At 46.6% G+C, this 24,836-nt stretch overlaps 1 protein-coding gene across 5 annotated transcripts in view; it reads left to right on the forward strand.

Annotated features, from left to right (window-relative positions):
• Nucleotides 1-24,836, forward strand: part of NTRK3 (neurotrophic receptor tyrosine kinase 3) — a 223,671-nt gene that overhangs the window by 151,001 nt on the left and 47,834 nt on the right. The window contains exon 13 of one of the 5 annotated variants that reach the window (XM_080396203.1): nucleotides 1,014-3,773. The exons of the other annotated variants lie outside the window; for them this stretch is intronic. Within the exon in view, the coding sequence (XP_080252329.1) occupies nucleotides 1,014-1,132 (119 nt within the window). The 3' untranslated portion in view covers nucleotides 1,133-3,773. Of the gene's footprint in view, nucleotides 1-1,013; nucleotides 3,774-24,836 lie in introns of those variants that run through there. 5 annotated transcript variants of the gene reach the window in all.

Raw genomic sequence — 24,836 nt, forward strand, 5'->3', positions numbered from 1 at the left:
CCTCCTTCAGTCAGACCTTGAGGAGAGCGCTGTGGGACTGGATGTCTCAGCAGAAGGATTCCCTCCTGGAGCTGACATCCAGCTCTCCGCAGCAGGTTTGCTCCCTCCAGTCCAGAGACGTGTTCTCTGGTAAGTCCTGAATATTTGCATTTATTTAGCTTCAGAGACTAATGTTCATCTTTAATAGTAATTAACATCTAATAATTTCTTTACTAGAAATATGCTAATAGTAGGTTTCCCTGCCTGAGGCATCCCAAGGCAGGAGCATTATGATGAGATGGTTAATACAGCCCTTGAAAATGTTGTATTTGCCCAGTAATTTCGTTGGGACTGAAGGAAGGAACATGCCTGTGTTCTCTGTTCCACTTATTTTTCCTTTTCATCCGGCCAGTATTTCTGGCAAATCCTAAACCTTCAGAAACCTTAAAGAGGTGGGGTTGCATAAGGAGAAGATGGCTCCAGTATGCAGGTTTCGGTGCAGATGGGACAGCTGGGGCAAAGGACGTCTATGGGGCTATGAGAGCCAGGTCTCCCCAGCCTTGCAGCAGTTCTCCTGGCTTCAGACATGTTGAGTCAGGCTAAATAAATCGTGAGAGAAAAGTAGGTGTAGGAAGGATTCTCAGTTTTCCTCACTCCCCGACTAGGGGAAAGATGGACTAGGTAGGGATTAGGACTTTTCCACCCCTGGTTAGTGGGAACCTCTAGAAAAGAGTTGTTCCCAGTTCTCTGTCCAGACCGCTTGCATGCCACTTGTCCTCGGAGCACTTGTGCCTGCACACGCCACGTGAAATAATTGCCTGTTCTTATGGAAAGACAGAGTGAGGTAGCCCGGCCCAGAAAGGGCGTTTTGGCTTTAATTTAATGGCAGCCATTTGCTGGTTATTCATTTGGTTCTTTTTTAATAATTACATGTGTGTCGATATCTCTCTCTTTTTTTCTAGTTTTGCTCTTTTTTGTTTTTTCGTTTACTTTATTTTGCTTTTTTCTTTTTTCTGTTTTTTTTTCCCCTTTAGGTTTCAGAGAAATTATGTTGAATCCAATAAGCCTCCCTGGACATTCCAAACCTCTTAACCAAGGCATTTATGTTGAGGATGTCAGTGTTTATTTCAGCAAAGGACGTCATGGCTTTTAAAACTCCTTAAAAGTCCCTGTTCTGATGTCAAGTTTATAGGCTGTGCCCTCAAAATGGTGGGAAGCAGTAAGCGTGGTCTGTATGGATTGAGGTCTCCTCCTAATAGGACTCTACAGCCCTGCCTGTACACACGTTAAAGCCAACTGAAACTGTGGTTTTCTGTCACCAGATAACAGGGTTGTTCTTTTCCTCCAATGGTCGCTGTGTTCGTTAAATATTCCTGCAAGGCACAACAGCAGCAATGAGAGCAAATAAAGAGAATTAAAACCCAATTGAAAGGAGTCATCCTAATAACACAGTAAATAATTGTACTTTTGCTTTAAAATAAAACACAAAACAAAACCAACCAAGCCAACCAAACTGACATCTTTAGTCATGTCCTCCCTGCTTGGAGTTTTCCTTGTAAGCTTGTGTCTTCGCAACACCCAGTGAATGCCGCCATCACCTCTTACGTGGCACCGCCATGGGAGGTCTCCCAGAGCGAGCCGAGGCAGGGAGCCTGGAAGCAACTAAAGCAGAACGAAGACTTTTGGTAAGAACAAAGGCAGCCCCGCTCCCAGTTCTTGCACAGAAAATAATGTTGGAAGGAATAATGGAAAGAAAAACAAAACAAAACAAAACCATCTTACTTCTCTGACAGGAAGAGAATGTGGTTATCTTTGAAGTGCACATATTCTAGGAGGCTTTTTTTGTTTGTCTGTCTGTGTGTGTTAGAGCGGCTCGTTGGATCTGACTATATTGTTGTCGTACTCTGGTCTCTCCCTGCTGCTTGAATGATGAGCTTTATCTGAGGAGTTGCCTGGACTTCCCGCATGGATGGAGAATCCATCGCGCAGGAGGGTCTGTGTCCTTGCCAGGACTAGGGCAGTAAGCAAAGTGGAAAAGCCTATCAGACGCACGCAGGTCCCAGTTGCTGGGCCTTTTCCAGCCCCCTTTAGCTCTCCCCTGTATTCCCACCCAGCTAGAGGTTGATTGTAACCCAGTCACATACCCAGAACCATCAGCTTGAGGCTGACTGGGTGAAGGAGAGGAAAAATAAGTATTCTGTTGCTTCTTCTCTGGCATAAACAGGAATATCGATCCTGTTCTCCGGCCGATATTTATATTCTCTCCCCACCCTCCCATCCCACTTTTGTCTTACTTCATCCAAAGCCTCTCAGATGGAAAAGTAAACCCTTTGATCCTGTCCTCAAGAGAAGCCTGCTGCCCTTGCGGCAACTTGCAGGGCTTTCCTTGGACTCTCTGGGCATCACGTGTACGGGAAATACAGATTTGCTCACACGTATCAGTGATAACCTATAAGCAAGGCAGATTTTCTCTAGAGGGAAAAAAAAAACCTTCCAAAAGCTTCAGGTGTGGCCAGATCCTTTTCTGAGAGGAGTACTGAACCAGGAGCTCGCTCACCAGCCACTCAGCTTTGCTTGCCTTCTTGGTGGCCCGAGACGACCTTATCACATCAGGGATATCTGTAAATCACCAGCCCTGAAAGGTTGCTGCCACTGGAAAGTGTCACGGTCCCCCACCGCCAGAACTGGGCAGAAGCCTCAGAATGGGATGTTCTGCTTCATCCTGCCTTTACAGGTGACCGGCGTGAACCACCCTGGAGATTGCCAGGAGGTTTTGTTACCAGCTTTCCCGTAGGGATGTCCCTGGGAATGTTCCATTCTCTTGCTTCTTCTCCTGGTTCGCTCGCATAAAAAGGTAAAGTGCAATAGAAGAGTACAGGAGAAATGGTAGCAGATTGCTTTAAGTTAACGGACATGCCTTAGGGGGGCATCTGCATTAGGACAAGGAGGCCTGGCTCAGGTTGGATGGTTTCAGAAACCATGACCAAAACTCCCAACAATGTTTCCTGCCCGCATCGGAGCTGGAAATGCAAGAGGTACACCGCCAGAGAGGACCTGCGGCCATGTGTTATTGACGCCTCAATTCTGCAGATTCACAGAGTGTGGAGGAGCTCCAGAAAGCGTGTGAATCACTGGGTGCTTGTCTGAACTGAATTTCCCCATCTCCTGGAAGTCGCCCACCTGATCTGGGGATGTCTTGTCTGTCTGAACTGTCTCCTCTCCCTAGCACTGTTCAGGGGACTCTGCTCTCAACTGTGTGTATCAGTCGTAGAGATACATCCGTGGGCCTGGACCAGAAGCCTATATCCAAACACCCTAGCAGAGGAAGGGTTGAATTTTGCAGCTCAGGTCCATCTCTGCTTAGAAGAAATCCTCCGGACCGTACAGCATAATTTAAAGCAGTTCTCCCCACTGTGATCGATGTCTCAATTTAACACCAATTAAAGTCTCTGGTTCCTCACTGCTGAAAACAAAAGCCAGTCATGGCCGTTTGCGATTGGTGGCTTTAAGTAGCAAGTCTAAGGATGTTTTTTTAAAAAAATTTATTTTATTTTTAATTATTGTAAATCATTACCTCATTTTCTGTCAATGAGACTCCTCCATCTTTGAGCATTCTTATCTTGCCATAACTATCATCCTGTGCTAATGGGAAATGGGATGGTCCCTTTTCACAGAGACTATAGGGGTGTTCAATGTCTAGTTTCTTAATAAACACTTTATTTTCTAACGAAACAGCTGCATCAGGCCTCTTCTTTGAAGACAAAATAAATAAAGGTTCAGAATGACACGTCCTATAGTCTACTTCTTCATGAGATGGTCCATGTGTGGGGAGTCTGTTTGGTTTGGTTCTTTGGGGTGTGCGGAGGGTGGGGTTTACAGCTGTGATGTGAACGCTGCTGAGGTGTAGCTCTTGCTTCTGTAGTTCTCATCAGGCACAAAGATGTTTTCTTGCCTGAGAGCTTAGCTGATGACTAACTCAGTTGATAACCTGTTGTTTCTTGTAACTCAAAACGGTCATGTTCTCAGGAACAAGGCGGTACTGCTGGGAGATGGTGTCATGATTTGCCAAGACATGTTTCTACACTTGGTGGAAGGAGTTTTATCAGGAGTCTTATCTCTCAGGGACCTTGACACTAAACAATTGTTCTGGCTGCTGTGCTTTTGTTTCAGGACATGCTGTTGCTGCAGGTCTCCCTGCTCAGCTGTGCAAATTGCTCTCCTGTTGGGTGTTGGACTGTTGTCCCTTCATCAGGGACAATTAGCTTCCTACTAAGCTAGCAAGGATGCGTTTGATGTAAAGGCAGTGGGGTACAGGTGAGTGCCGCAGTCGAGTTCCTCATCAGAAGTTGATGTAAGGCTGGTTGCTCCAGGAAGAGAGAGGAACGACTTCAGCATGCAGGGCTCAGCATGAGGATGTGTCTTAGAGGCTGTGGCTTAGTATTGTTAACAGGAGATGTCATTTATGTGACTTAAAGCTGCTGTGCCAACCTGCAGATGACTGAGCATGAGGCTGGGGGTGTGTTTGAGCTGATACTGGTGGATGGTGCTGGAACCCTCTTAGAAAACCTGGTGAGAGTTTTGACGAGCAAAATAGAAACATGTTTTCCAGCATCCTTCTGTTCCTGTAACTTCCTGGCATGACTTTCAAGCAAATGTCTCAAAATCATGCTATGATTGAATTTCTTCATGCTATTCCCTTCTAATAAGCGTGCCTCTAGAAGTGATCGGGTGCTGTGGTTCACAGTTTCAGGTGATGGCTGAGATCTTTACCTTTCCAAGGATGTCTGTGATGCCTGAGACAAATGGTTGTCTCCTGACATACAACCTTATGTACGGGATGGACAGCTGAGCTACACCAGATTTCATTCCTACTTCCCTTTCCTTTCTGAGGTGCGGGAAACATGGGTGGTGGAAGCTCTGCCTTTTCCTCCACACTAATCCAGGGTCTGTTCCCAGGTTTCACAGCACAGAAGCATTGCGAATGGAGTTGATTAGTCAGTTGCTTAGGCTGCTGGTATGGCCAGCCTTAGTTCATTTTGCTTTGTATTTCAGGGCAACTGATTCCTCACACAAAAGTTCCCACAATGTTTGTGCTGCTGCCAGTTCCCAAGGAGCTAGCTTAACTGTGCCCATGGGCTCTGACATGCATTGCAGAGGGGTAGGGCGCTTGTTTCTCCTTGTGCTTGCTTGGTTGCCTCTGTTACCTGATGTGCTTGCTTGGTTGCCTCTGTTACCTGATGTACCCATGTGAAGGCTCCATGCTCTTCGGGACAGCTGGACGGTGAGTTGATACTGTTGTCCTGCTCTCCCTCCCCACACTGGCTTCAAATGACTCTTGAGCTGTTTATGAAGCTTATTACTGAAGGAGCTTGGGATACTGGTTTGGTAGGGTGCAGGCACTGGTATGTATCAACTCCTCCTGAAAATCACAACCCTACCTTCTCGGTTCTTGTAGACTGTGGAGCCTACATGTGAACAAGTAGACAAGCTAAGTTTTCTTTTCTTGTGGTTTGACTCTAAAAAGATGGACTCATATTTATTTTAGTTCATGCCTGGAATGAGCGTGATGGACATTGTATGATTCTGGCACAATATGTCTCTGCACGATGGAAATAATGCATGGCCCAGTGGGACCTTGGACTTGCTGCAGGCGAGTGTTTGATGTATGTGATGCTGTAGGTCATGACCAGGGTATATTGAGTCTCCATAGCTGCTTATTCAGGTTGCACCGGCTGAGTCTCCATGCCCTTTGCTGCTCTTTTGTTTACTTAGATGTGCTTTTAAGGGGTCAGCCCTTCTTTCCTGAGAAAGAAGCTGGAACTTCCTTTGAAGGTAGTGGTTTTCTGTACCACCAGGTTTTTGGCCTTTGCAGCGTGTGTCTGTGCTCCGCTGTCCAGGGAGGCAGGGGCAGAAGTCCCAGGAGCTGTGGACAGTCAGAGGAGGGTGCTTCTGCTGTTTCAGCAAACTGCATCACCACTCTGCTCTGATTTGTACCCAGAACAAGCTGCAGATCCTCAGGGTTAAGCCCTGGCATTAGCAGAGGATAAAGAGGCCTAGGTACAGTAGTAAAGATAAAAACCACAGGTCTGGAGGAGCGACAGGAAGAGAGCATGCAAGAAATCAATGCTGGGTGACTTCATTTTTGCTTAATGCTTAAACTGGTGCGGTTTATGCAGTAAGTCAAAGAGCCCTTATTAACTGTGTATTTACCAGTGCCTGCAGAGCCTGAACAGATGGCAGAAAAGTTTATCGAGCTGCAGGGAAGTGCATACGGTCACTTTGAAGGGGAAAGAGTATGACAGGAGACAGGCACACACAGAGCTGGAAAAGGTGCTTTACCTGTTGAAGCAACAACATATCTTCCTTTGCTGTTGTGATACATTTTGCTTTGCCTGTATCATTTGTGGTTTCTTTGATGTCCTCCCCAACTCTTCCCATAACAGGCAGGCTCCTTGGTGGTACCAGCTTGGGTGCACGCCGTGGGGGACCACACAGGTACCGCTTTGTCTTGACCCCTAAAAAACAACATAGGCAACCCAATGGTAAATATATGTTAATTTGCCCAGTGTAGCTTCCTTTGTTTTTCTCGTAAACTGGCATGTGGGGAAGACACAGAAGGGCTAGGGGTGCAGATAAATGCCTTTCTGCTTCTGCTTGGACTCAGTTTGGTTGTGTCAGTTCCTGATGTCGTTCTTCAGTTCTGAATTTCACCTTCTTGGAGACACCACTGGAGTTTTGGGGGTTGTCTGTTTTCCTTGTTGGGATTTGGTAATTGGTTCCCGGAGAAGTGGTAAGTTGCCTGTTCTTACTGAAACCAGTACAGCAATTCAAGAGAGTGTTAACTGACTTTTGCCAAACAGCACTGTGAGGTGGAGTCCAGGCTCAGTTTGTCAAGTTAAGAGCTAGAATAAATCCCAACCCACACTCGCAGCCCCGGTAAATAAATGTGGGATGATTCCTTTACGAAGAAAAGATGATGGTCTCTCCAGCAGTAAAGCAGAGTGCAAGTACAAGACAACTACATTTGAACTTTGATACTAATTTTGAACTTTTGAGTGCAGCTGCTGACTAATCAGCAGGAATAAATTTTGGTTGTTCTCTACAAAGCAGAGGGATTCATTCCAAGTGCTGGTTAAATTATTTGCTCTGCTGTTAGTGAGTCATTTGTGACTTGTGCCCAATTCCTGCAGATGAGTTGACTTTTTGTAAGGATTTGCCTATGATTTCAGACTATTAGGCTTTTTTCCTCCAAGGGTTTGCTTCAGATATTCACGTTGTGTGACGCGCTGATTGGTGCTGCGTTTGCTCTCACGATGGGTGAATGAATGTTTCAGACAGGCAGCCAGAAATGTAATATACAGAGACGTTCTTTGGTAATCTGGTATTTGGGGTTGTCCTTAACCCCATGTTTCTGTTTCATATCCTGGGACTGGTACCACCCCACCAGGTCTGTTTGCAGGCAAGAAAAACTGCTGTTCCCCAGGCTTTTGGAGTAGTTAAGAGCTTGTTTTCAGAGCAAGTAGCCTTCATGGCTCCAGCCTGAATTTTGGGAGCAGCCCATGTCTGATCTGTATGTTGGTCTCCACTCGCTGATGAAGCGCAGCCGCTGCTGGAGGTCAGCCTCTTTCATGAGAAGTCAGAAAGAGCCAGACTGGAGTCACATTAGGCTCGGTAAACTGCCAGGATGTCTGAATAAGCTAATCGTGGCCAGGTCATCATTATCTTAAGTGAGTCAGAGATGTGTCCAGGCTGTTTATTAAGATAATTGGGAGAGGGATGGAGGAATGTTTGCAGTCTGTGGACTAGGCTGGTGAGGTGGTGGAGTGTATTGCAACATCTTATACGAGAGAGAAGGCACTCATGGTTTGGAAAGTTGATGTTCTACACATGTCCAGGGGCTGGTCCTGCTGGGATTCAGTCCTGGTGCCGGTAACGGGGATGTAGGGTGGCATCATGATAATGCTGTATGCACATTTCAAACACCACCAATGTGAGCTCATCTTGCCAGGCTAAAGAGTTGTACCTCTGCTCAGATTTCCTCATGAGGCCTTTTTGCCTGGTAATTTTAGAGATATTCTGGGTCTTGTATTTTGCTGCACCAGTGCCAAGCAATATTTTGGGACAACAGGAGCAGCTGTGCACAGTCACTCCTTCCTTGGTAGTGCCTGGTCCAGTCCCCCATGGACTGCTGGAGGTGGCTGCAGGTTTGCTTTGTGTCTCCTGAGACACATTGGTTCATCAGCTGGTGCCAGAGGGGGCTGCAAGTTTAAGGGTGTTTAAGCTCCAGTCATACACCCAGCACTGCTAGAGCAACTCCAGCGGTACACATCCCCCAAAGCCATCACATCTCACAATGCACAGACATTGCAGGTGACTGAGAAGGGACTCACTTAAAGGCAGGTAAGTGCCATTTTTCTCCTTCCGGGGAGCTAATGTGTGTAATATGCTGAATTCAGACCTCTAGCCGGAATTATTTTGATGGATCTGTTCTAAATGCATAAAGGATAACTGACTGCATTAGACAGTATCAGTGAGAAACTGTCAGTCCCTGCTCAGGAGCTAGCAGGGGCTCTTCTGGCTGGAAATGCTGCAGATCTGGCACTGTGTGAGTGGAACACCAGATGAAACAGTGCTGCTGGAGACTGGGGTTAACACCCACCGTTACTCCTGTTTGACCGCCTGGGTCAGGGCTGATGGCTGGAGGATGCAGCTGGGGTGCCAGCATGCATGGCAGAGCTGTGAGAGGTGTTCGGCATGGCTCTTCGCTTCTTTAGAAAGCTTGGGAGCACAGAACTGCAAGGGTGACTACTTGATGATAATGCCAGTCTCTCATTTTCATCAACAGTAAGCAAAAAAGGCTCTGATGTGCCTTAACCCTTCTGGCTGGTGCCAGCAGAGAGTGCATTACAGACGGATCACCTCTTTTGCAGCCATATGAAACACTTGCCACGCAATCCCAACAGAGGATCTGTATAGCCACAGCTTCAGAAGAAGGCAGCAAAGTCCCTGACAGTGCATGTTGGATGAAAATACTGTCCTGTGACTAGACTGAAAGTTCAGTTTAATCCTGTTAACCTCAGAGGGGACTTCTGGGAGTTGGGTACTGTTCTGTGTAGGTCCTTAAGCTCCTCTGCATGACTGTAATGTGTGAAGCATCTAATGTTGTGCCAAATTTCGTTCCCTGGATTCAGGGTGGTGGCCTGAGCCTCAAACAAAATGAGCCGATTTATATCAATAGGAGTCTTACAAGGGAAGAAGAATTCCTCTTGCCAAAAAAACCCAGAATTGCCCTTAGGAGATAAAGACTCCTGAGCCTAAAAGGTATCGTCAGGTACACCCAAATGGGTAAGGATCAACTATGTCCCTTCTAGAAGATCTCTAAGACTCCAAAAAGCAAGGAAACATGGCGACCATGAGCTGTAGATACAGCATAGAATGAAACCTGGCTCTGATCCTGAAAGGGCCGCTGAAAGCAAATGGGCTGCACAGGAATCCCTTGATGAGTGATCTCTTGAAGGGATGGTTCAACTTTTTGGGGCATGTCTGTGCCATTAGTTTATAGCACTGTGAAGCTTATGTTTGCCAGCTACCTGAGCTGTTGGCCTGCCAGCACAGGGAGGGCGGCATCCCATAGCTTGCTGCACACGAGCCACGGAGGACTTTGCTGCCAAGCCCGTTCTGCCTGAGACCCTCCATCTTTTGCCTGTGTTTTTGCCTGTGCTTCCTTCTGAGTAAGGACAAATCCTCATGGGCTTGGAGCTTTCACCAGATCTTACCCAGGCCCATGCCTAGGTTCCCCAACAAGAAACCAGAAGGATGGCCATCTCTTCGGTTGGAAAGGAGGTAACTTTGACATAACATCCTTGGAATTGCCTGAAGTGATGCTCTTGTCTGGAGAAGTAAGTACGTGTTCACCGGTCATGGTGCAGGGATGTATGTATGTATGTTTCTGTTTGTATGCATAGTAGCAATCAAATACTGATGGTGGGAAGGTGATGTTGGATTTTCAAGGGAAGAGACATGATCATTAAATGTGATCTACTGTCCAAGGCAGAGAGCTGGAAGCTGGGATGGTAAAGTCTTCAGTGGATTAGGCTGTGACATAGAGGTAAGTTTTTGCTGTACTTCCCCATCTGTAACCCTGCATAAATGATTTAAGTCCCCCACAGCACACTGATGGTATCTGTACACTCCGGCTGCCAGGGATGGAAGAGAAGAGCCTGGCTCTGAGCTGATCCTGGGTATGATTCAAGAAAACAATTCTTGAGACACTCAGCAGCAAGCACGTCCCTGTGTGAGAGACTGAGCTGGGATCTTCCACAGAGCTCAGCTTCAAGCTCAGAGCAGCTTCTGGGTTGGGAAAGAAGTGGGGAGCTACAAGGGTTCTTCCCCAAGGGACATCCCAGCCCAAGTGCAGGCATCACACATGCTGCTCTCTGCACCCTCACAACTCCCTGAATAAAGACTCTTTGTTCTAGGAGATATAGATTATATATATTTTAAGGCTCCATGAATTATTCATCACCCAAAGATGAAACTGAGCATCAGAGCTAAGGAAAGGCTGAGGGCGTGAGGCGAGGAACCTTCCTTTATTTATTGTACTAAGTCTTGACCTGGTTGCACCTTCTCTTTGCAATCCTGCCTTTGCTTTGGGAAGCACTCTTTTCTCCTAAAAATCTGAAGTACTCTGCTACTTTCTGTAGGTAATTGTAGCGATAACCTAATCAACTGCTTCCCTTGTTGTGCAGCTTGATGATTGGCCTTTAAAGGAGTAAAGGGTATGTCCTAGTGAGCCTGTGAGAGCACAGTGGGGCTGCCAGAAAAAGCAGGGACACGTTAGGTTGGATGGAGAATGAAGAAGTCCTTGGTATGCTCTGGGATCAAGCAGGGGTGAAGGCTTAACCATCTGGGTCTGGCAAACAGGAGCAGGGGCAAATGTAATTGAGTGGTTTCGAAGGAAAGGCTGGCTGCTTTCTTGTTCAGCCAGGCACTTCCAGGCTCGGTGTGGCACAAGCCAGATGTGAATAAGGGCTCCTGCTCATTTGTGGTCACTTGGCGGTCAGCATGAAATGAGTTTGTGGGTGTCAGCCACATTCCTGGCAGCCAGATATCCATAGCACAGAACATGCCTATGGTTTCTTGGATGGAGGCAGATGCCGATGACTAAATTCAGTGTGTGGCTGCACGGCGCTGGTTTGTGGTATCCTGACCTCTTGGAAGAAAAAAATAGTTGACACAACCCATCTGAATGGGACCAGAACTCGTAGCCATAAAAGTGACAAGGGTGGAAGAGAGAGGGGTTTGTCGGTCGCTTTTTCTTTGTGTTTTTTTGTTTTGTTTTGTTTGTTTGTTAGTTTGATTCTGTAATCAAAGAGAAGGGCTAAGAAGTTGAGCTTTCATTTTATAAGATCATAATTTTCTTTCTTATTTCAGTTGTATTGCAGTAAAAATTCAGGTATTGCTTGTCCTGATTAAATGGCAAAATGTTGTACCACAACAGCAGGAAACTATCATGTTGCTTTGTTATTGCCTTTTTAATTACTGTGACCAATTCATTGGCAAGAGTAATATTATTGCTAAGGGCTGGAAACACCTTCCCTTTCCATTGCTATATGGCCCCAGGGCTTGCAAGATGCAACTTTGGCAGTAAGGTGAGAGAAAGAGAACTTCATTTATTTGCCGCTCTTCATTTCTGCCAGCACAAGAGCTTATGAGGCCACAGGCTAACCCGTGTCTAGTACGATCCAAGTTAAAAATAACTCCACTTCCACCCTGCTCCCTCAAAGGTTCTTTTTCACCCAGAACATTTCAGGGTGCTTCTTTGCCCAACAGCAGCAACAGCACGAGGGAGGAGGAGGCCAGTGGTGGGGTGAGGGTGGCAGGCACCCGTGGGGATGGGAGGAGGTTTCACCGTCAGAGCTGGCAGCTGATTGCTTGCAGCAAGCAAGCACTTTGGCATCCAAGAAGGCTGCTGCAAAAACTGAGAGAGAAATGATTTGGAAACGTGGTCTTTCTAAAGATTTTATTTTTTAATAAAGAAACCTTTCAGACCCCTTTTTAATTCATAATAAAGAGCAGGTTGAAAAGAAGGAGAGGGCAAATGAAGACAGTGAGGCTTGCTAACTTCCTTTAAAGTTGGAAGGTCACCTTTAAAAATGGATGAATGCAACATTTGGAGGAAGCTCCAAGGCAGCAGGCCTGGGGTTCAGCACTAGAATAGGAGGCAGAATAAAGATGAAAAGAAGAATCCAGTTGGGATCTAGGAATAGCTGCAGAGCTGCAAGTCTCCGTGATGGGCTTGGGTGGAGGCGGTATTTCAGGGAGCTTCTCTGCCCGCTCTCTGAAAGCTGCTGTTGTGCGTGGTGATGTGCTGGGGGAAGTGAAGTCAGGTGCTGGATAGCCAGCTGGACTGTGCGGGAGCACATGGGTTGGTGGTATTGTTGTGGGTGTAAGCTAGAATTTGGGATAAAATTAAGGCATTGCCTGCCCATTCTGCATTCAGGGATGCTGAGTAACCCTAGAGGTGTCTTGCCTGCTCTGGTTGTGTTTGTGCTGATTTTTCTCCTTTCCTGGGATGTGTCAGGGAGCGGGAGAAGAGAGATCACAGCATGAGTTCCTGGTAATGAGTCGCTGGTCAAAAAGCTTTCGGGCTGTGTTTGGGATGGTTTCCTGGCTCTCGCTACTTTGGTCCGCTTTGTGAGCTGGTGAAAGTCATGGTAGTGCCACTGTGTCATATGGAATTATGTGAATATATTCCCTTCTCCCTACCCCATCCAAATCAATATACTGGATGCTAAGATACAGCCATATACTTCACACTCCTTAGCCACGTGGTTCAGAAAGCAGGTATTTCCTCCCTTGAATACCCAAACGACGAGGTATCACAAGGAAAGAAGCCCAACATTTGAAAAGATAACCCCCTTCCCCTGTTCAACACGGGGCTTTCTCCCCCATGCTCCCAGTGCCAGCCCTTCCCACCTTTCCTTGGAAACCACCAGATGCAGCCTGGCAGCTGCCTGGTCATGGAGCGAGCACGTGGCAGCTCTTTCCTCTTCTCTAACTGGATCATACAGCCTCTAGTCCAACAGATTCCAGGTTTAGTCCCCAGATAAAGAGCCTGGGTAAGCACAGGGAAATTTGTGCCAGCCCCCGTTTCCCCCCAGCCCCTTGCAGTCAAGGCTGAAGGGTGAGATTGCTCCTGTGAAATTGTGTAATGAGTTGAGAGAGCAGGACTGCAAAGGAGAAAGGACTCTGATGCATCTGCAGTTAGTTTGTAAAGCTTTGGGATCTACTGGGAAATGCTGTCTGCGTGTTTTGTCTTGCTGTGTTCTTTCCCTTTTTCTGTATCTGTCCTATTTGAAGGTTTTTAGAGCATTTTACAACTGGTAGTCAACAAGAGTCGCTAAGGGCATAATTCAGAGGCCATTTTCAGGAAGGGAAACTGAGGCAAGTGTGCTGCCTTCCCCAGGCTATTGCTGTTCATACAGAAGCACAGGGAGTGCATGGCCAGGCAGGGAACAGGGTGCCAGGGGGAGAATGGTGATGGTGACCAGAGAAACCTCTGGCCCTAGCCCTGGTCTCAGCTGTGTCTGCCCTGGGCAGAAGTTCCCTATGACAGGGAATGAAATGATATTTCTTAACAGTTCACCTAAGAACTGAATCCATTTCATATTTAAGCACTTGCCTGTCTTTCCCACTGAGCCAAAGTGCAGGGGCATCAGACACATGCTATCTATTGCTTATTAAGTGGTTTAACAAGCCCAGCTAATTACAATGTACTCAAGGATTTTGTAGCTTATGAAAGCAGTCCCTGTTTGTTTGTGTCAGTGCTTTAATACATTAATACACCAATTAAACCTCGGGGTGTGTGCATGCCCACACAGCTTAACATATAGGAAGGCTTGTTGATGTCTTTCATATCAACTGGGGTTCCTCTGGCTGTTTCAGCCCCAGCTCTGAAGGGATGCTTGTGGTTTTACGCTCAACCTTGTCGCCGAAGGGACACACATCCCCTACATAAAAACATAGTTCTGTTCCCCCAGAAGTGCATTGTTTTACAAGACTCTGGCAGACATGGGCACTCTCTGTCATTAAGGTTTCCTTCTCTCCGACAAGCCTGGGAGAGTTTCTCGGTGTTTATTTCCATCTCGGTGCTAATGATACAGGCAATTTGTGCATGAAAGTGTTGTCTTCTCTCCCTCAATTAGTCCCGAGGGGTCACCAGTGGGAGCGTGCTGTCTGCAACATTTGCACTTGTTTGTAAAGGGCCGGGTGCATTCGTTAAGCCACATGGGTAACGAGCAATAATCAGTGCACAAGGCACCCAGCATGAGTCAGTGCAGGGATGGGACTGGAGCAGGCGGTGAGGGTCAGAGGTAAAAGCCTCCTTCAGTGCACTTACGGTTCAGTGAAAAGAAGGCAGTCGTGGGGGGAGGAGAAGGCTTTCGAAATGACAGATTAAAGGAAACTGAGCAGCTGTAATAAATACACTTGAAACTGAAGAGCATCTAGGATGCAGTGATTATATTCCCTGCAGAGCTGAAGTGCTGAGGAGGGTCTGCAGAAAGGGCAGCCGTACAAAACCACTGGCCTTTCGGCGGGCAGGCTTACAGGGAATGCAAAATGAGTTGAAGAAAGCTGGCTGGGCTTTAATGCAAGTCTGAGAGATACAGTTGGGAAGGCTGCCCTAAACATTCAGTCTAGTAAAAATAGACAATAAAAGACAGAATGAAAGGAGTGATGTATGCCAGGCTGGCGAAGCAAGAGATAGACTGTGATGGGGCACTGCTGAAGTATCACAGTGAAAGGAGAGGACAGGAAGAAGAAAGCAGAAGAAAACAGAGGGATGGAAAGCAGCAGCCATAGAGGATGCTGAGGGTGTGTTTCAGACAGCAAGGTCCTTTTGCATGTAAGTATCTCCGAGTGACAAAGAAACTGGCCTCACAGCAAAGAGGTGCTTGGAGTTTTGAGAACAGTGAGCTCGTACGGCTGATAGAGAGGAGAAAGTGCTTATCTTGAGAGTGATATATATGCAGAACTTCTGATGACAGAGAACAAAAGCCAGCTTGTATCAGCGATACGAGGAGAGAAGCAATATTAAATATTTTTCATCTGCTAAAATCACATCCTACTTTATAGAAGATGAAGGGAAATATCTCCCCATATCAGTGACCAGCTGTTCAAGGGCATGGGACAAGGTAAACATCCTCTGCAGATGGAGAGGACGTCCTGTAACGTACACACCTGTAGACATGCAGAAGACTCACCAAGCTCTTCACTGACGTTTTAAATTGCCCATCTAAAATGGGGCAGATGGATGAGAGTTGGAAGGTGGTGGACATAATGGGGACAAGAGACAGACCAGGAAGTTTAATGTTTGCTCTGGGAAAATCTTGGAAATCTTCTTACACTTTAAGGGATGTTATGGGAGAACACCTGGAAAAGCAACACTCTGTGAAGACCGAAGTTACGTGGCTTGAAGTAGTGAGAGGTCGCACTAAAGTAATCTGCTGGCATTCCCTGAGGAGCTAACTGCCACTATATATAAGGGAAATTCAGTGGATATAATACAGTGAGATTTTCAGCAAGTATTTGACAAGGACCAGCATCAGAGATTAATGACTGGGGGTAGAAGCATTGGTGTAGAATTTAAAATGAAAGCTTACGTAGGAATCTGCCCTAAAAGCAAGAGACAGAAAGGAGTTATTGCTGAAAGTGTTTCCAGTTGGAAAGAGGTTGAAAGTGATGTGTCTTGGAGGTCAGTCTTAATCATCTGTGTTTTTCATGATGTCTGCTAACGATCTGCAAGGAGACGCTGAAAGCAGAAGCCAGAGTCATCCCTGCTGTGACACCATGGATGCGAGTGATTTTTCACCAGTGCTGACTGTGGCCAAGGTCCCACACGTGCCCAGTGCCTCTCCTGATTTGGGGTGTGTTTGAGAGAGGAATCCCAAGCAAGAGAAGAGATGCAGAGAGAGGGAGAGGGGAGCTCTTTGATCATCCTGCAATACTGTGAGCAGCACTGGGAATATACCCATGCCGGAGGAGACGTGGCTTGGGGAGACAGCAATTTATGCCGTGGAGACACAGCACTATCTATCAAGAAAGGATAAATGCAGCGGGCTGGACACCATAGGAATCTTTTCCTTCATTGAACTCCTTCCAGAAATGAAGATGTGATTTTGAACAGCCTGGTAATTATTTTTTCCTTCATTATTTTTTTATTTTGTCTGCTTTCTCTACAATTCCAGATTCTAGTCTGGAAACCTCAGATGACTCAATGTGAGCTCTGTTTACAGGAGAATTGCACCCTGGCTGTGTAAATGCAAGAAGTCTGAGTGAAGTTTTGAACTTTGGGTGCTCATCTGCACTCAGATATTGATCTGGGTAGGTTGGCCTATTACCTGCTTGAAAATTCTGCCCTGGAAAAAGGTTAAGGGACTTGATTTAAACTCTGATTGATAAAGAAAAGACATCAAGGTGACCTTCATAATACAAGCTGAATTTGGGGTCACTTTCCAAGCTCAGATTGCAATAATGGAGCAGGATTTGCAGGCAGACTGATGGATTAGATTAATGGAAACTGGCTTCTGATTCTTCCGTGTTACCGTCCCAGTATCTGATGCAGGCTCTCCAATAAAAGACAGTTCAGGAAAGCAACTTATGTACTCTTGTTCAAGACATTTTCCAATTAAATGAGACCTGTCCTAAGCTAGTGAGGAGAAACAGATAATGGCATATCAGACATCTTTCCACCATTATACCCCACTCTGTGCTCTGCAGCATCACTCACATGTATTCATCTACAAATAGTGATTGCCAGCTTTGGGAGGTCCTTTTTATGCCTTTGCATCCTCAGCTAACTGCAAAACATTATTTCCCTTTCCCTCCTTTCTTAGCAATCTTGCTCATTTTGGTACTTTCCACCGGCAGTATGTTCTTGCTGTAAAACTTCAGTATACACATTTAAATTTAAGCTGTTAAGCCATATATGATATATATATAAAATTATATATATATAATCTCGGGTTTGTAGCTGAAGATCTAGTAGTTTGCCTTCCCAATGTGTCTTGAATACCAACTTAGCAATCATCCGGTCCTCACACATAGTTCAGTTAAAGCTGAACATGCACCTTTTCACCATCTGCAATTAATCATGTCTTCTGAGGCTACCAGCACTGCAGAATGTTTTCTCAAGTCTCACCAGGGCCCTTAAGAAGAATTAACTGGGTATTTTTCCCCTGGTGCAGACACTGATGTTTTGCCACAGGAGAAAACTGTGGGATTTTCTACCCCCCTCTTGCATGCAGTGAAGTTTGTGATGTTTTCCTGTGAAAATTCACCCCAACCATCTGGCTCATAACAGCCTGAGACATTGCTGAAAGATGACAGACAGACAAATGGACAAATATATAGTGTTTTATTACCCCATGTTCTCTCCTTGCTGGGAGTGTCAGAGACAATAAACCAAGATGGATTCACATTTATAATCGTAATAAAGGCAGGGCACAGCAGGGGTATGATAAAGCAGTACCATCAGGGAAGGAAAGGCAGTGTCCAAGAGGATGTGTTTCCTTAAATAGTCCTGAACTCCTGGTGCTGAGGGATTTCCAAAGGCTTGTCCAAGGAGAACTGTTTATGGCTCACTTCTTGCTCCCCAGAGCACTCTGTTTCTGCCAAGGAGAGGAAGGTGGTGTTGGGACGACAGTGCCTCCGCTTGGCCAGTGTCTGTGAAACGAATCCGATCCCACTGTGCAGAAGCTCCAGAACCAACACACGGCCAAGCCGGCACCTTTCAGAGGTCCTCTTCTGCAGGATGGGCCCACAGTACTGATGGGCTCCTTTCTCTCATCTAGACCTGCCCTGCCACCACCCTGCTCATTTTTCAGCAGTGAGGGGGACCTGAGAGGAAAGGTGGACTTCTCTTTGTGTGACGTATCACAGGAACACCAGCCCAATATTCATCGCATCCTACTTGTGACTCGGACATAGACCAAAGCAGTCCAGGAAGCTCCAACTATGTACAGACCTGGCGAGCTAAAGGAGGACCAGCTGCTATCCCCATCAGATTAGCTAATTCCTTTGTATGATCCATCTTTCTCTTTATTCCTCTCTGCATAATTTTCTACCTCATAACAGTTGCCGAAGTCACCCAAACCACAGTAATTTTAGAGCCCAGCAGGCAGAGCTGTTTCAGATTACTCCTCCTGCAGGGGTTTCCTTCTGCAGAAGTTGGCAAGATGAAAAAAGGGATGGGGTTGTGCAGACTTGTACTTGCAGAACAAGTAGGGAGAAAGCCAAGGAAACCTCAGGCAGAAACAAAGAGAGAGCAAGGTCCATTCAGGGTGTTAGGAAAACATGAGTCTGAGGGAACACCTCATCAAGCTGTAGAATAAGTACACCTCCTGTGTTGGTCCTGTGAGAAACAGAGTTGGAGGAGGTGGGAAGGAAAGGGAGGGATGGAAATTGGGCAAATTGGAGAGAGGCTTTCTAATGAAATCATAACTTGAGCCTGAGATTTGTCTTTCAACACCTCATGTTTTTACTCCATATGGCCTTACTTCTGGAATTTTCTTGTTCCGTGACTTTGACTGCAGTAGCCACTCATTTAATGACCACCGAAGGAAGCTGGTGGGAGAATGACTGGGCATGGACGAGAAAAGACATAGGTACTCAAAAATAACAGAAGGGGAAAAAAAAAAGGGGGGTGCGGGGGGAAGCAGAAGATGCTATATTTTGTCCAAAATTGTCCTTTGTGTTTGAGATGATGGTAAGGCTGGCAGTGATCAGAAGCATTTCCAACCTGCCTGGAGCTCTAGCTGGAAAATGCAGAAGACCAGGCCCTCTCACCAAATTTATTGCTTTGAGATGGTCCAGAAATGCTGTCACAACAGATTTTTCTGTAAGTCTTTTCACACTTTCACATCTGGAGGGAACTGCACTTCTTCTAAAAATACTTCATTTTGCACCCAACGTCAGGCTGAGCTCTTACTCTGTTCAGAGTGGGTTCTGCACTAGGGACCACAACCATAGTTTGGCACTCAAACCACTTCCAAAACATACCTTTTACTTTAATAGCATCCTTCTAATAGTCACATAGTCCCCAGAACCTATTCAATATATATGGAATTTTTTAGCATTTGTGGTGGGGGCACAGTACGATCAGAAGCCATTAGGAAGATGCTGACAGGAAAGCTGGACTAGGCAGAAGCAGCATACACTTGTGGCTAGATCCTTCAAACCATGGATCAGGCCAGAGACTGAACAACATTGAAACAGTAGCATCAAAACCTCCTGAATCCTCAAAACTTCGAGGAAAAGCTTAATACTGTGACCTGAACCCAGTGCTGCAATATCTGCCTGGGTGTGCAACCAAACTGCAGCATGGCTCTGAGGTTGACTACTTGGACCACGATGGCACCCGCAGGATCTGGCTGGTGAGGCCAAAAAGGGTAATAGATTGGCCAGGGGACATGGGGACATGGACGTGGGAGCTGCTGTGGGGGTAAGTACTAGCTGGGCTGAGCTCTCCTGTTACCTGCGGGAGGGAGTGCTGGGTGCTAGCAGCACTTTCATGTCTGCCTGTCACTCCAGGTGGGGGATGCAGCCTAATCAAGGCTGTTGCAAAGATGAAAGTGTTTTGGTGCTGCTTCCAACTTAAGCGGTGGGAGGAAGACCCAGCACAGGGATGAGGGTTGGGAGAAAGGCTCATGTCCTGGCGTGAGCCAATTAACTCAGTCCTGAGTGACATCTTCCTGCTGGGACATTGCAGGGGTGCCAAAACCCGGAGGACAGCAAAGGCGAAAGCTCAGGCTGGGTTTACTGAGAGGAAACTGCTTCCTACAAAGGACCCGGCAGCTCTTTTCTGGCCTTGCAGCGGCTCAGCATGGTTCACACGCAGCTGAGGAGGGGCTGCTGCCTGTGCCAGGTGCTGGAGTTGGTCCCCATCTCTCTGCAGTGGAGCTTTGACTGGGGAAATAGGAGGCTCGATGCTGCCTGAAAGCAGGCGCTGCCGGGCTTCTGGGCCCGCTGGAGCAGGCAGGGCCATGGCAGTGAACTCTCAGGCTGGGGGAGCCGATAGCCGAGAGGCTCCGGGACCTCGGGGGCAGAAGGTAAGCCTCTGCGTTCCTGCTGGGAGACAGTCTCAAAGCTGTGAGGCTGCTGCTGAGACTTGGTCGCTTCCAGCTTTCTTGTGGTTATCCATCTCAGCTATAGGATGCCGTTAAGTGTCTGATTACTGTGTTGTTAAAGCCTTAAGCCTGAAATCTGACTATTGCGTGGTCCCTCGAGGGGCAGCCAATCCTCCTCCATCCCTCCACCAGTAATCCCTTCCTTCCCTCGGAAAAATAATAAAAAAGAAAGACAAGTGATATCTGTCTGCAGCAGCGCTTTCCAATCAAGTGAAAACTAGCTGGAAAATCAAATCAGCTGGTAAGTTCCTGCAAAACACAACTCTATCTCTTTAAAATCTCCCCTTTTGAAGGGATGAACTGAACGGCAGTAGCTGCTGATGTAAAACAAACCATTATTCCTCCTATCTCCTCTCCAAGCCCCCTCCCTGCAGATGCATGAGTCTGAGGGAGGCAGATGCTCTCTGAAGACTATTTTCCTCTGTTAAATAAATTCACTTTCAAATAATGTGTAATTAAATGTGTGGTATTGAATTAATGTTTTATTCTGAGTGCTTTGGCAGCAGGGGACCTAGGGGCCTGGCTGGTGGAAAAAAACCCCGTCCACCAGAAAGACTCCCTTTCCCTCTCCCTTTCCCTTTTCCTCCCACCCTGCCAAGAATCCTGGACCCTGTTTCCAAGAGCTGCTGGAGTGTACTCATGAGTTGGTGAGGACGATGCTTTGCGTAAGGTCCTTTTTATGATACATTGCCGTGGGGCTCTTGGGCATTTCATGCAATGCAAAGACATCTGCAGCCCACTCTGGTCCCCCCTCTACCTGTCTCCTGGTGGGCTTAGTCTTCCTCCTCAGAACAGTCCAGCTGTGTAGTTAAACTTTGTATATGAAAGGCAGAGCCCGACTCTCCTCTCGGGATGTGAGGTTGGTGCTGGATATCTAAGGAGACAAACTGCTGAAGACAGAGAGGTGGTTTGGCTTTGCAGCCTAGTGTCAACCAGGAATTATTTGAGACGGTGCAGGAGATAATGGGAATCATTTGTTGGTTTTCTCGTCTTTTGTCTGGAATGTTAATAAGGTTTTGGTCCCATCAGCAGTGTTTTGCGTTCCTCTGGGAGCCAGCTGAGGAGGAGCTGGTGCATACAGAGGCATGGGCAGGCATGGGGTCAAACCTGCACGTGGGCTTTGTAGAGGTGACAGCAGCAAGGGGGACCAGGGTGTCTGTCCTAACCTGAGGGGATCGTGACATGTGCCTTGGGCACAAGGAGGTTGGGCAGAGGCAGACGCTGGGTTGGGGCACAGCTGGGAACCCAATGGCAGCTGCCTGCCTGCTCCCTAACCCTGACCCCAGCAGCTGCAGGGAGCCTTGCAAACATCACATTTTTGGGGGGCAGTCTTCTAGTTCTCCATACTAAAGGACATTTTAACCATTGACAACAACATAGGTGAACGGATTTCCCTTGTTGGATGAGCGAAGGGTGCTGTTGATACAGTGAGGTCTTGCTTGAGTAATTTCAGTAAGTCACAAATCTGCAGAAAGAGGAGGTGGATGCTGTCTTAAAGGCAAGAGCCCGCTGCTGTGCGAGGCCGACATGTTCTGGAGCCTTTCTTTCTTTGTGGCTGTAATCATTGTTGAACATTTGCTGGAGGTGATGCTCAGGAGCCTTCCTCTTGCTGTAGCTCCTTTGCTTTGGGATCTCCCCAGGTTGCTGTTCATTCTGCAGAACTGCGTGGTTTTGTGCATCCCAGCTGAGACTCCTCAGCACCCAGTAGCCATGGGACACTTTATATTGCTCTTTTCATAAAATAATTGCTAAGCGGTTAGCACTCAGATTTATGGGACTGAAATGGATCAGAAAAGCTTGAAATCATGTTTTGTCTTTATAGGACTATTGGGCAGTTTAAGCTGGGACAGAAGTTTTTTGCTTAGAAAGCGTTTGTGGGGTGTTGCCAAGCATGTTCTAACATTATTGTTTTTCAGAATTCTTTCATGAAGACAAGGAGAGTTTGCTTTGGTTTGGGTTTACACTTTGCAGGTGTGTCACCTGCTTCCAAATGGCTTTCAGTGTGGTGCGGTGGGGGAGTGCGGCAAGCTCTGGGCTCGTGTCTGACAAGCTGTTGGTTTAAGGGGTGATTGCGCTTTGCCTTTCTGTCAGCTCCTTTACGCACGCACACACACACACTCCCTTTACACTTCCCTTTAGCTCCGAGAGCACTGTACATGTCGTTGTTGGTGATTGCTGTGTGGCTGATATCGGAGCTGGTGCTGCAGTGGAGATGCAGCAGCTCAAGTTTACGGCAGCTCAGCGGGTGCTAATCCCGTCGCTCCATGCTGCTAATCAAAGCACTCTGTGGAGTTTGAGGGTTGTTTGGCAGAAACGTGGCTCTCGCTCGAACAGAGACTGGCTGGAGCTAGCTGACAACTGAAAGGCAGCCTTTGGGTCAGAGCTTTCTCCCCCCCTGCTATTGCAACAACAAAAACCAGAGGAGCTGATGATGTCCTGATTGCTAGATGTATGCCTGGAAGTGGTGGTTGTAAGGTATTTTCAAAGCGTCGGAGATCTGGCTTGCAGAGGTTGCTTTTCTGTTTTCCTGTTTTCTTGAGCTTGATTACACTGAATGTCAGCTCCTGGTGCAGACTGGTATTCTTGGATAATTTTTTTTTAGCCCAGATTGTCCAGCCAAATAAGCCAAGTCCTGCTATTTTTTACCAAGGTCCATTTAACAGCATGTAGTGCATTAGCTCCAGGTCTGCTGGGTCAACTGGGCAATAATGCCTCCTTCACATCTGGGAGCTGCACTCGTGCCTGCTCCCAAGGAATGAAAGGGATGGTAGGAAAACGCAAAGAACTGCAAAAACATGAAATAGTTGTCTTTTAAGGTCTTTATGAAGGAGTATGATCATGACTGTTTGATAATGTAATATACAGTCAGGCACCAGGGGCTGCCTGGAAGCAAGTTGCCAGCATCTTGGTAAGGTACAAGAGGTGGGAAGAAGTCTGAACAGAGGCTGTGAAGCCAGTGACATATATTGGTTTGTTGCAGATTGAAAAGCCTCAGAAGGGATGCAAAGAGAGAGGTAACACAGTAAAAGGGAGAGAGTATCGTTTGCATTTCAGGTTGTTTCCATCAAGGCCAAAGGAGAGATGGGTGGAAGATGTGAGAAAGTCTCTCTATATTTTTGCTGTGCGGACACAAACAAATGGCTATGAGAGCTGTCATACAGAATTAGTGAGACTGAAATACGGCCCCAAAGTGAAGAGAAAGGTCTGAGCAAGGTAGTCTTGTCCACAGGGCCTGCAGAGAAAGGGTGGGAAGGACCTTGGTGCACTCACGTGTTGGAGCCCGGGTGGCTCATCCAAGGACTGTGCCTGCTCCACCACATTCCCAGAGATTCAGATATGCTTTACACAAACCTCCATGATTTGGGGCTTTTTTGAAAGGACTGTCAGAACTTCTTGGTGCTTATAATCATGACTTTTTTGAATCTGAGTCCTTGAAGGGTGCCTTAACTGAGGAACTTGGCAAAGAACCAGCATCTGGGCACAGTGCCGAGCTGCCAAAGTGTGTATCCATGCCTTTTCCCAGAGGCAGCTCATGTCAGAGGTGGGAGAGAAGCCATACAAAGCGGAGGGCTACCGACTCGGAGTCCATATGGAGATAAGAAACAGCGTGTTTGTGTCTTCATTTTTTAAAATGATGTGGGACTGATTCTCCCTTTGTTTATGTGTGCTTCTCAGCAGTCCATGATTGAAATCAATATCCTTCATTGACTTTGATGGATTTGCACCAGGCCAGGAGGGAGACTTAGACTCTGTGCAGCTAGCCTATGCATTATCTTCTCTCAATATGAGACAAGTCTGTGAGAGAATGACTTATCAGCCCTCCAGTAGCAAAGCTTTTTGATCTGGTCCTACCTGATCTGCACACTTTTCTCTGATCAGGTACATTGGGTAACTCATCGATACGTTTGGTTGACATCCAAGTTGCAATTGACTGCCTGACATGAACAGCACTGTGTTTGGTAGTTACATGTCTAAATGACAAGATTTCCAGTGTAAATTGTAAGCTTTGTTTATTTGATTTTAATTGTCATGGAGCAGGGAAGCTATGCAGGGTTTCTTCTTAAGAATTATTTTAGCAGTGAGTCAAGAAAGAAGTGAATGAATCATATTGACTAACTGAGAACTTTGCTACCTTTTTGTGGACAGCTTATGTATATAGAGAAGAGACAATTCTTTGGCATAAATTAGTTGTTACAGCAAATGACTCAGCCACTACTGAAAAATGTCATTGTTGTTATCATTTATATAGTGCTGTTGATGCAAATGAGGCTTTAGAAGCTTATGAAAATCAAGGCCATTATCACAAAGAGCCCAGGATCAGACTCAAATCAGGATACCCTAGAAACACATCTAAAATAAGTCGTTTTTAAAACAGGGATTGAGCAACAAGAAAGGTAAGAAATAGAGAAGAAAAAGAGAGAAGAAATGCGATGATGTGACAAAGCTAAGGGAGGGAGGAGCTGGTGATGGAGAGGTGCAGGAAGGAACCTCCCGCTAGGGAAAACAGGGCCACATGTGTGGAAGAAAAGAAGAAAAGTGATAGAAAATTGATATTGGTCTTTTCTAGGCTAGAAGAGAAAGCTGCCGATAAAGAGGATGGCAAAAGTAAATGGAGAAATTTCTAAAATTGTGCTGTTTCCCCAGTGAGCTACATGTTGTTTGTGAATT

Source organism: Falco punctatus (genome assembly GCF_963210335.1).
Source record: "Falco punctatus genome assembly, chromosome: 7".
Taxonomy (NCBI): Eukaryota; Metazoa; Chordata; class Aves; order Falconiformes; family Falconidae; genus Falco; species Falco punctatus.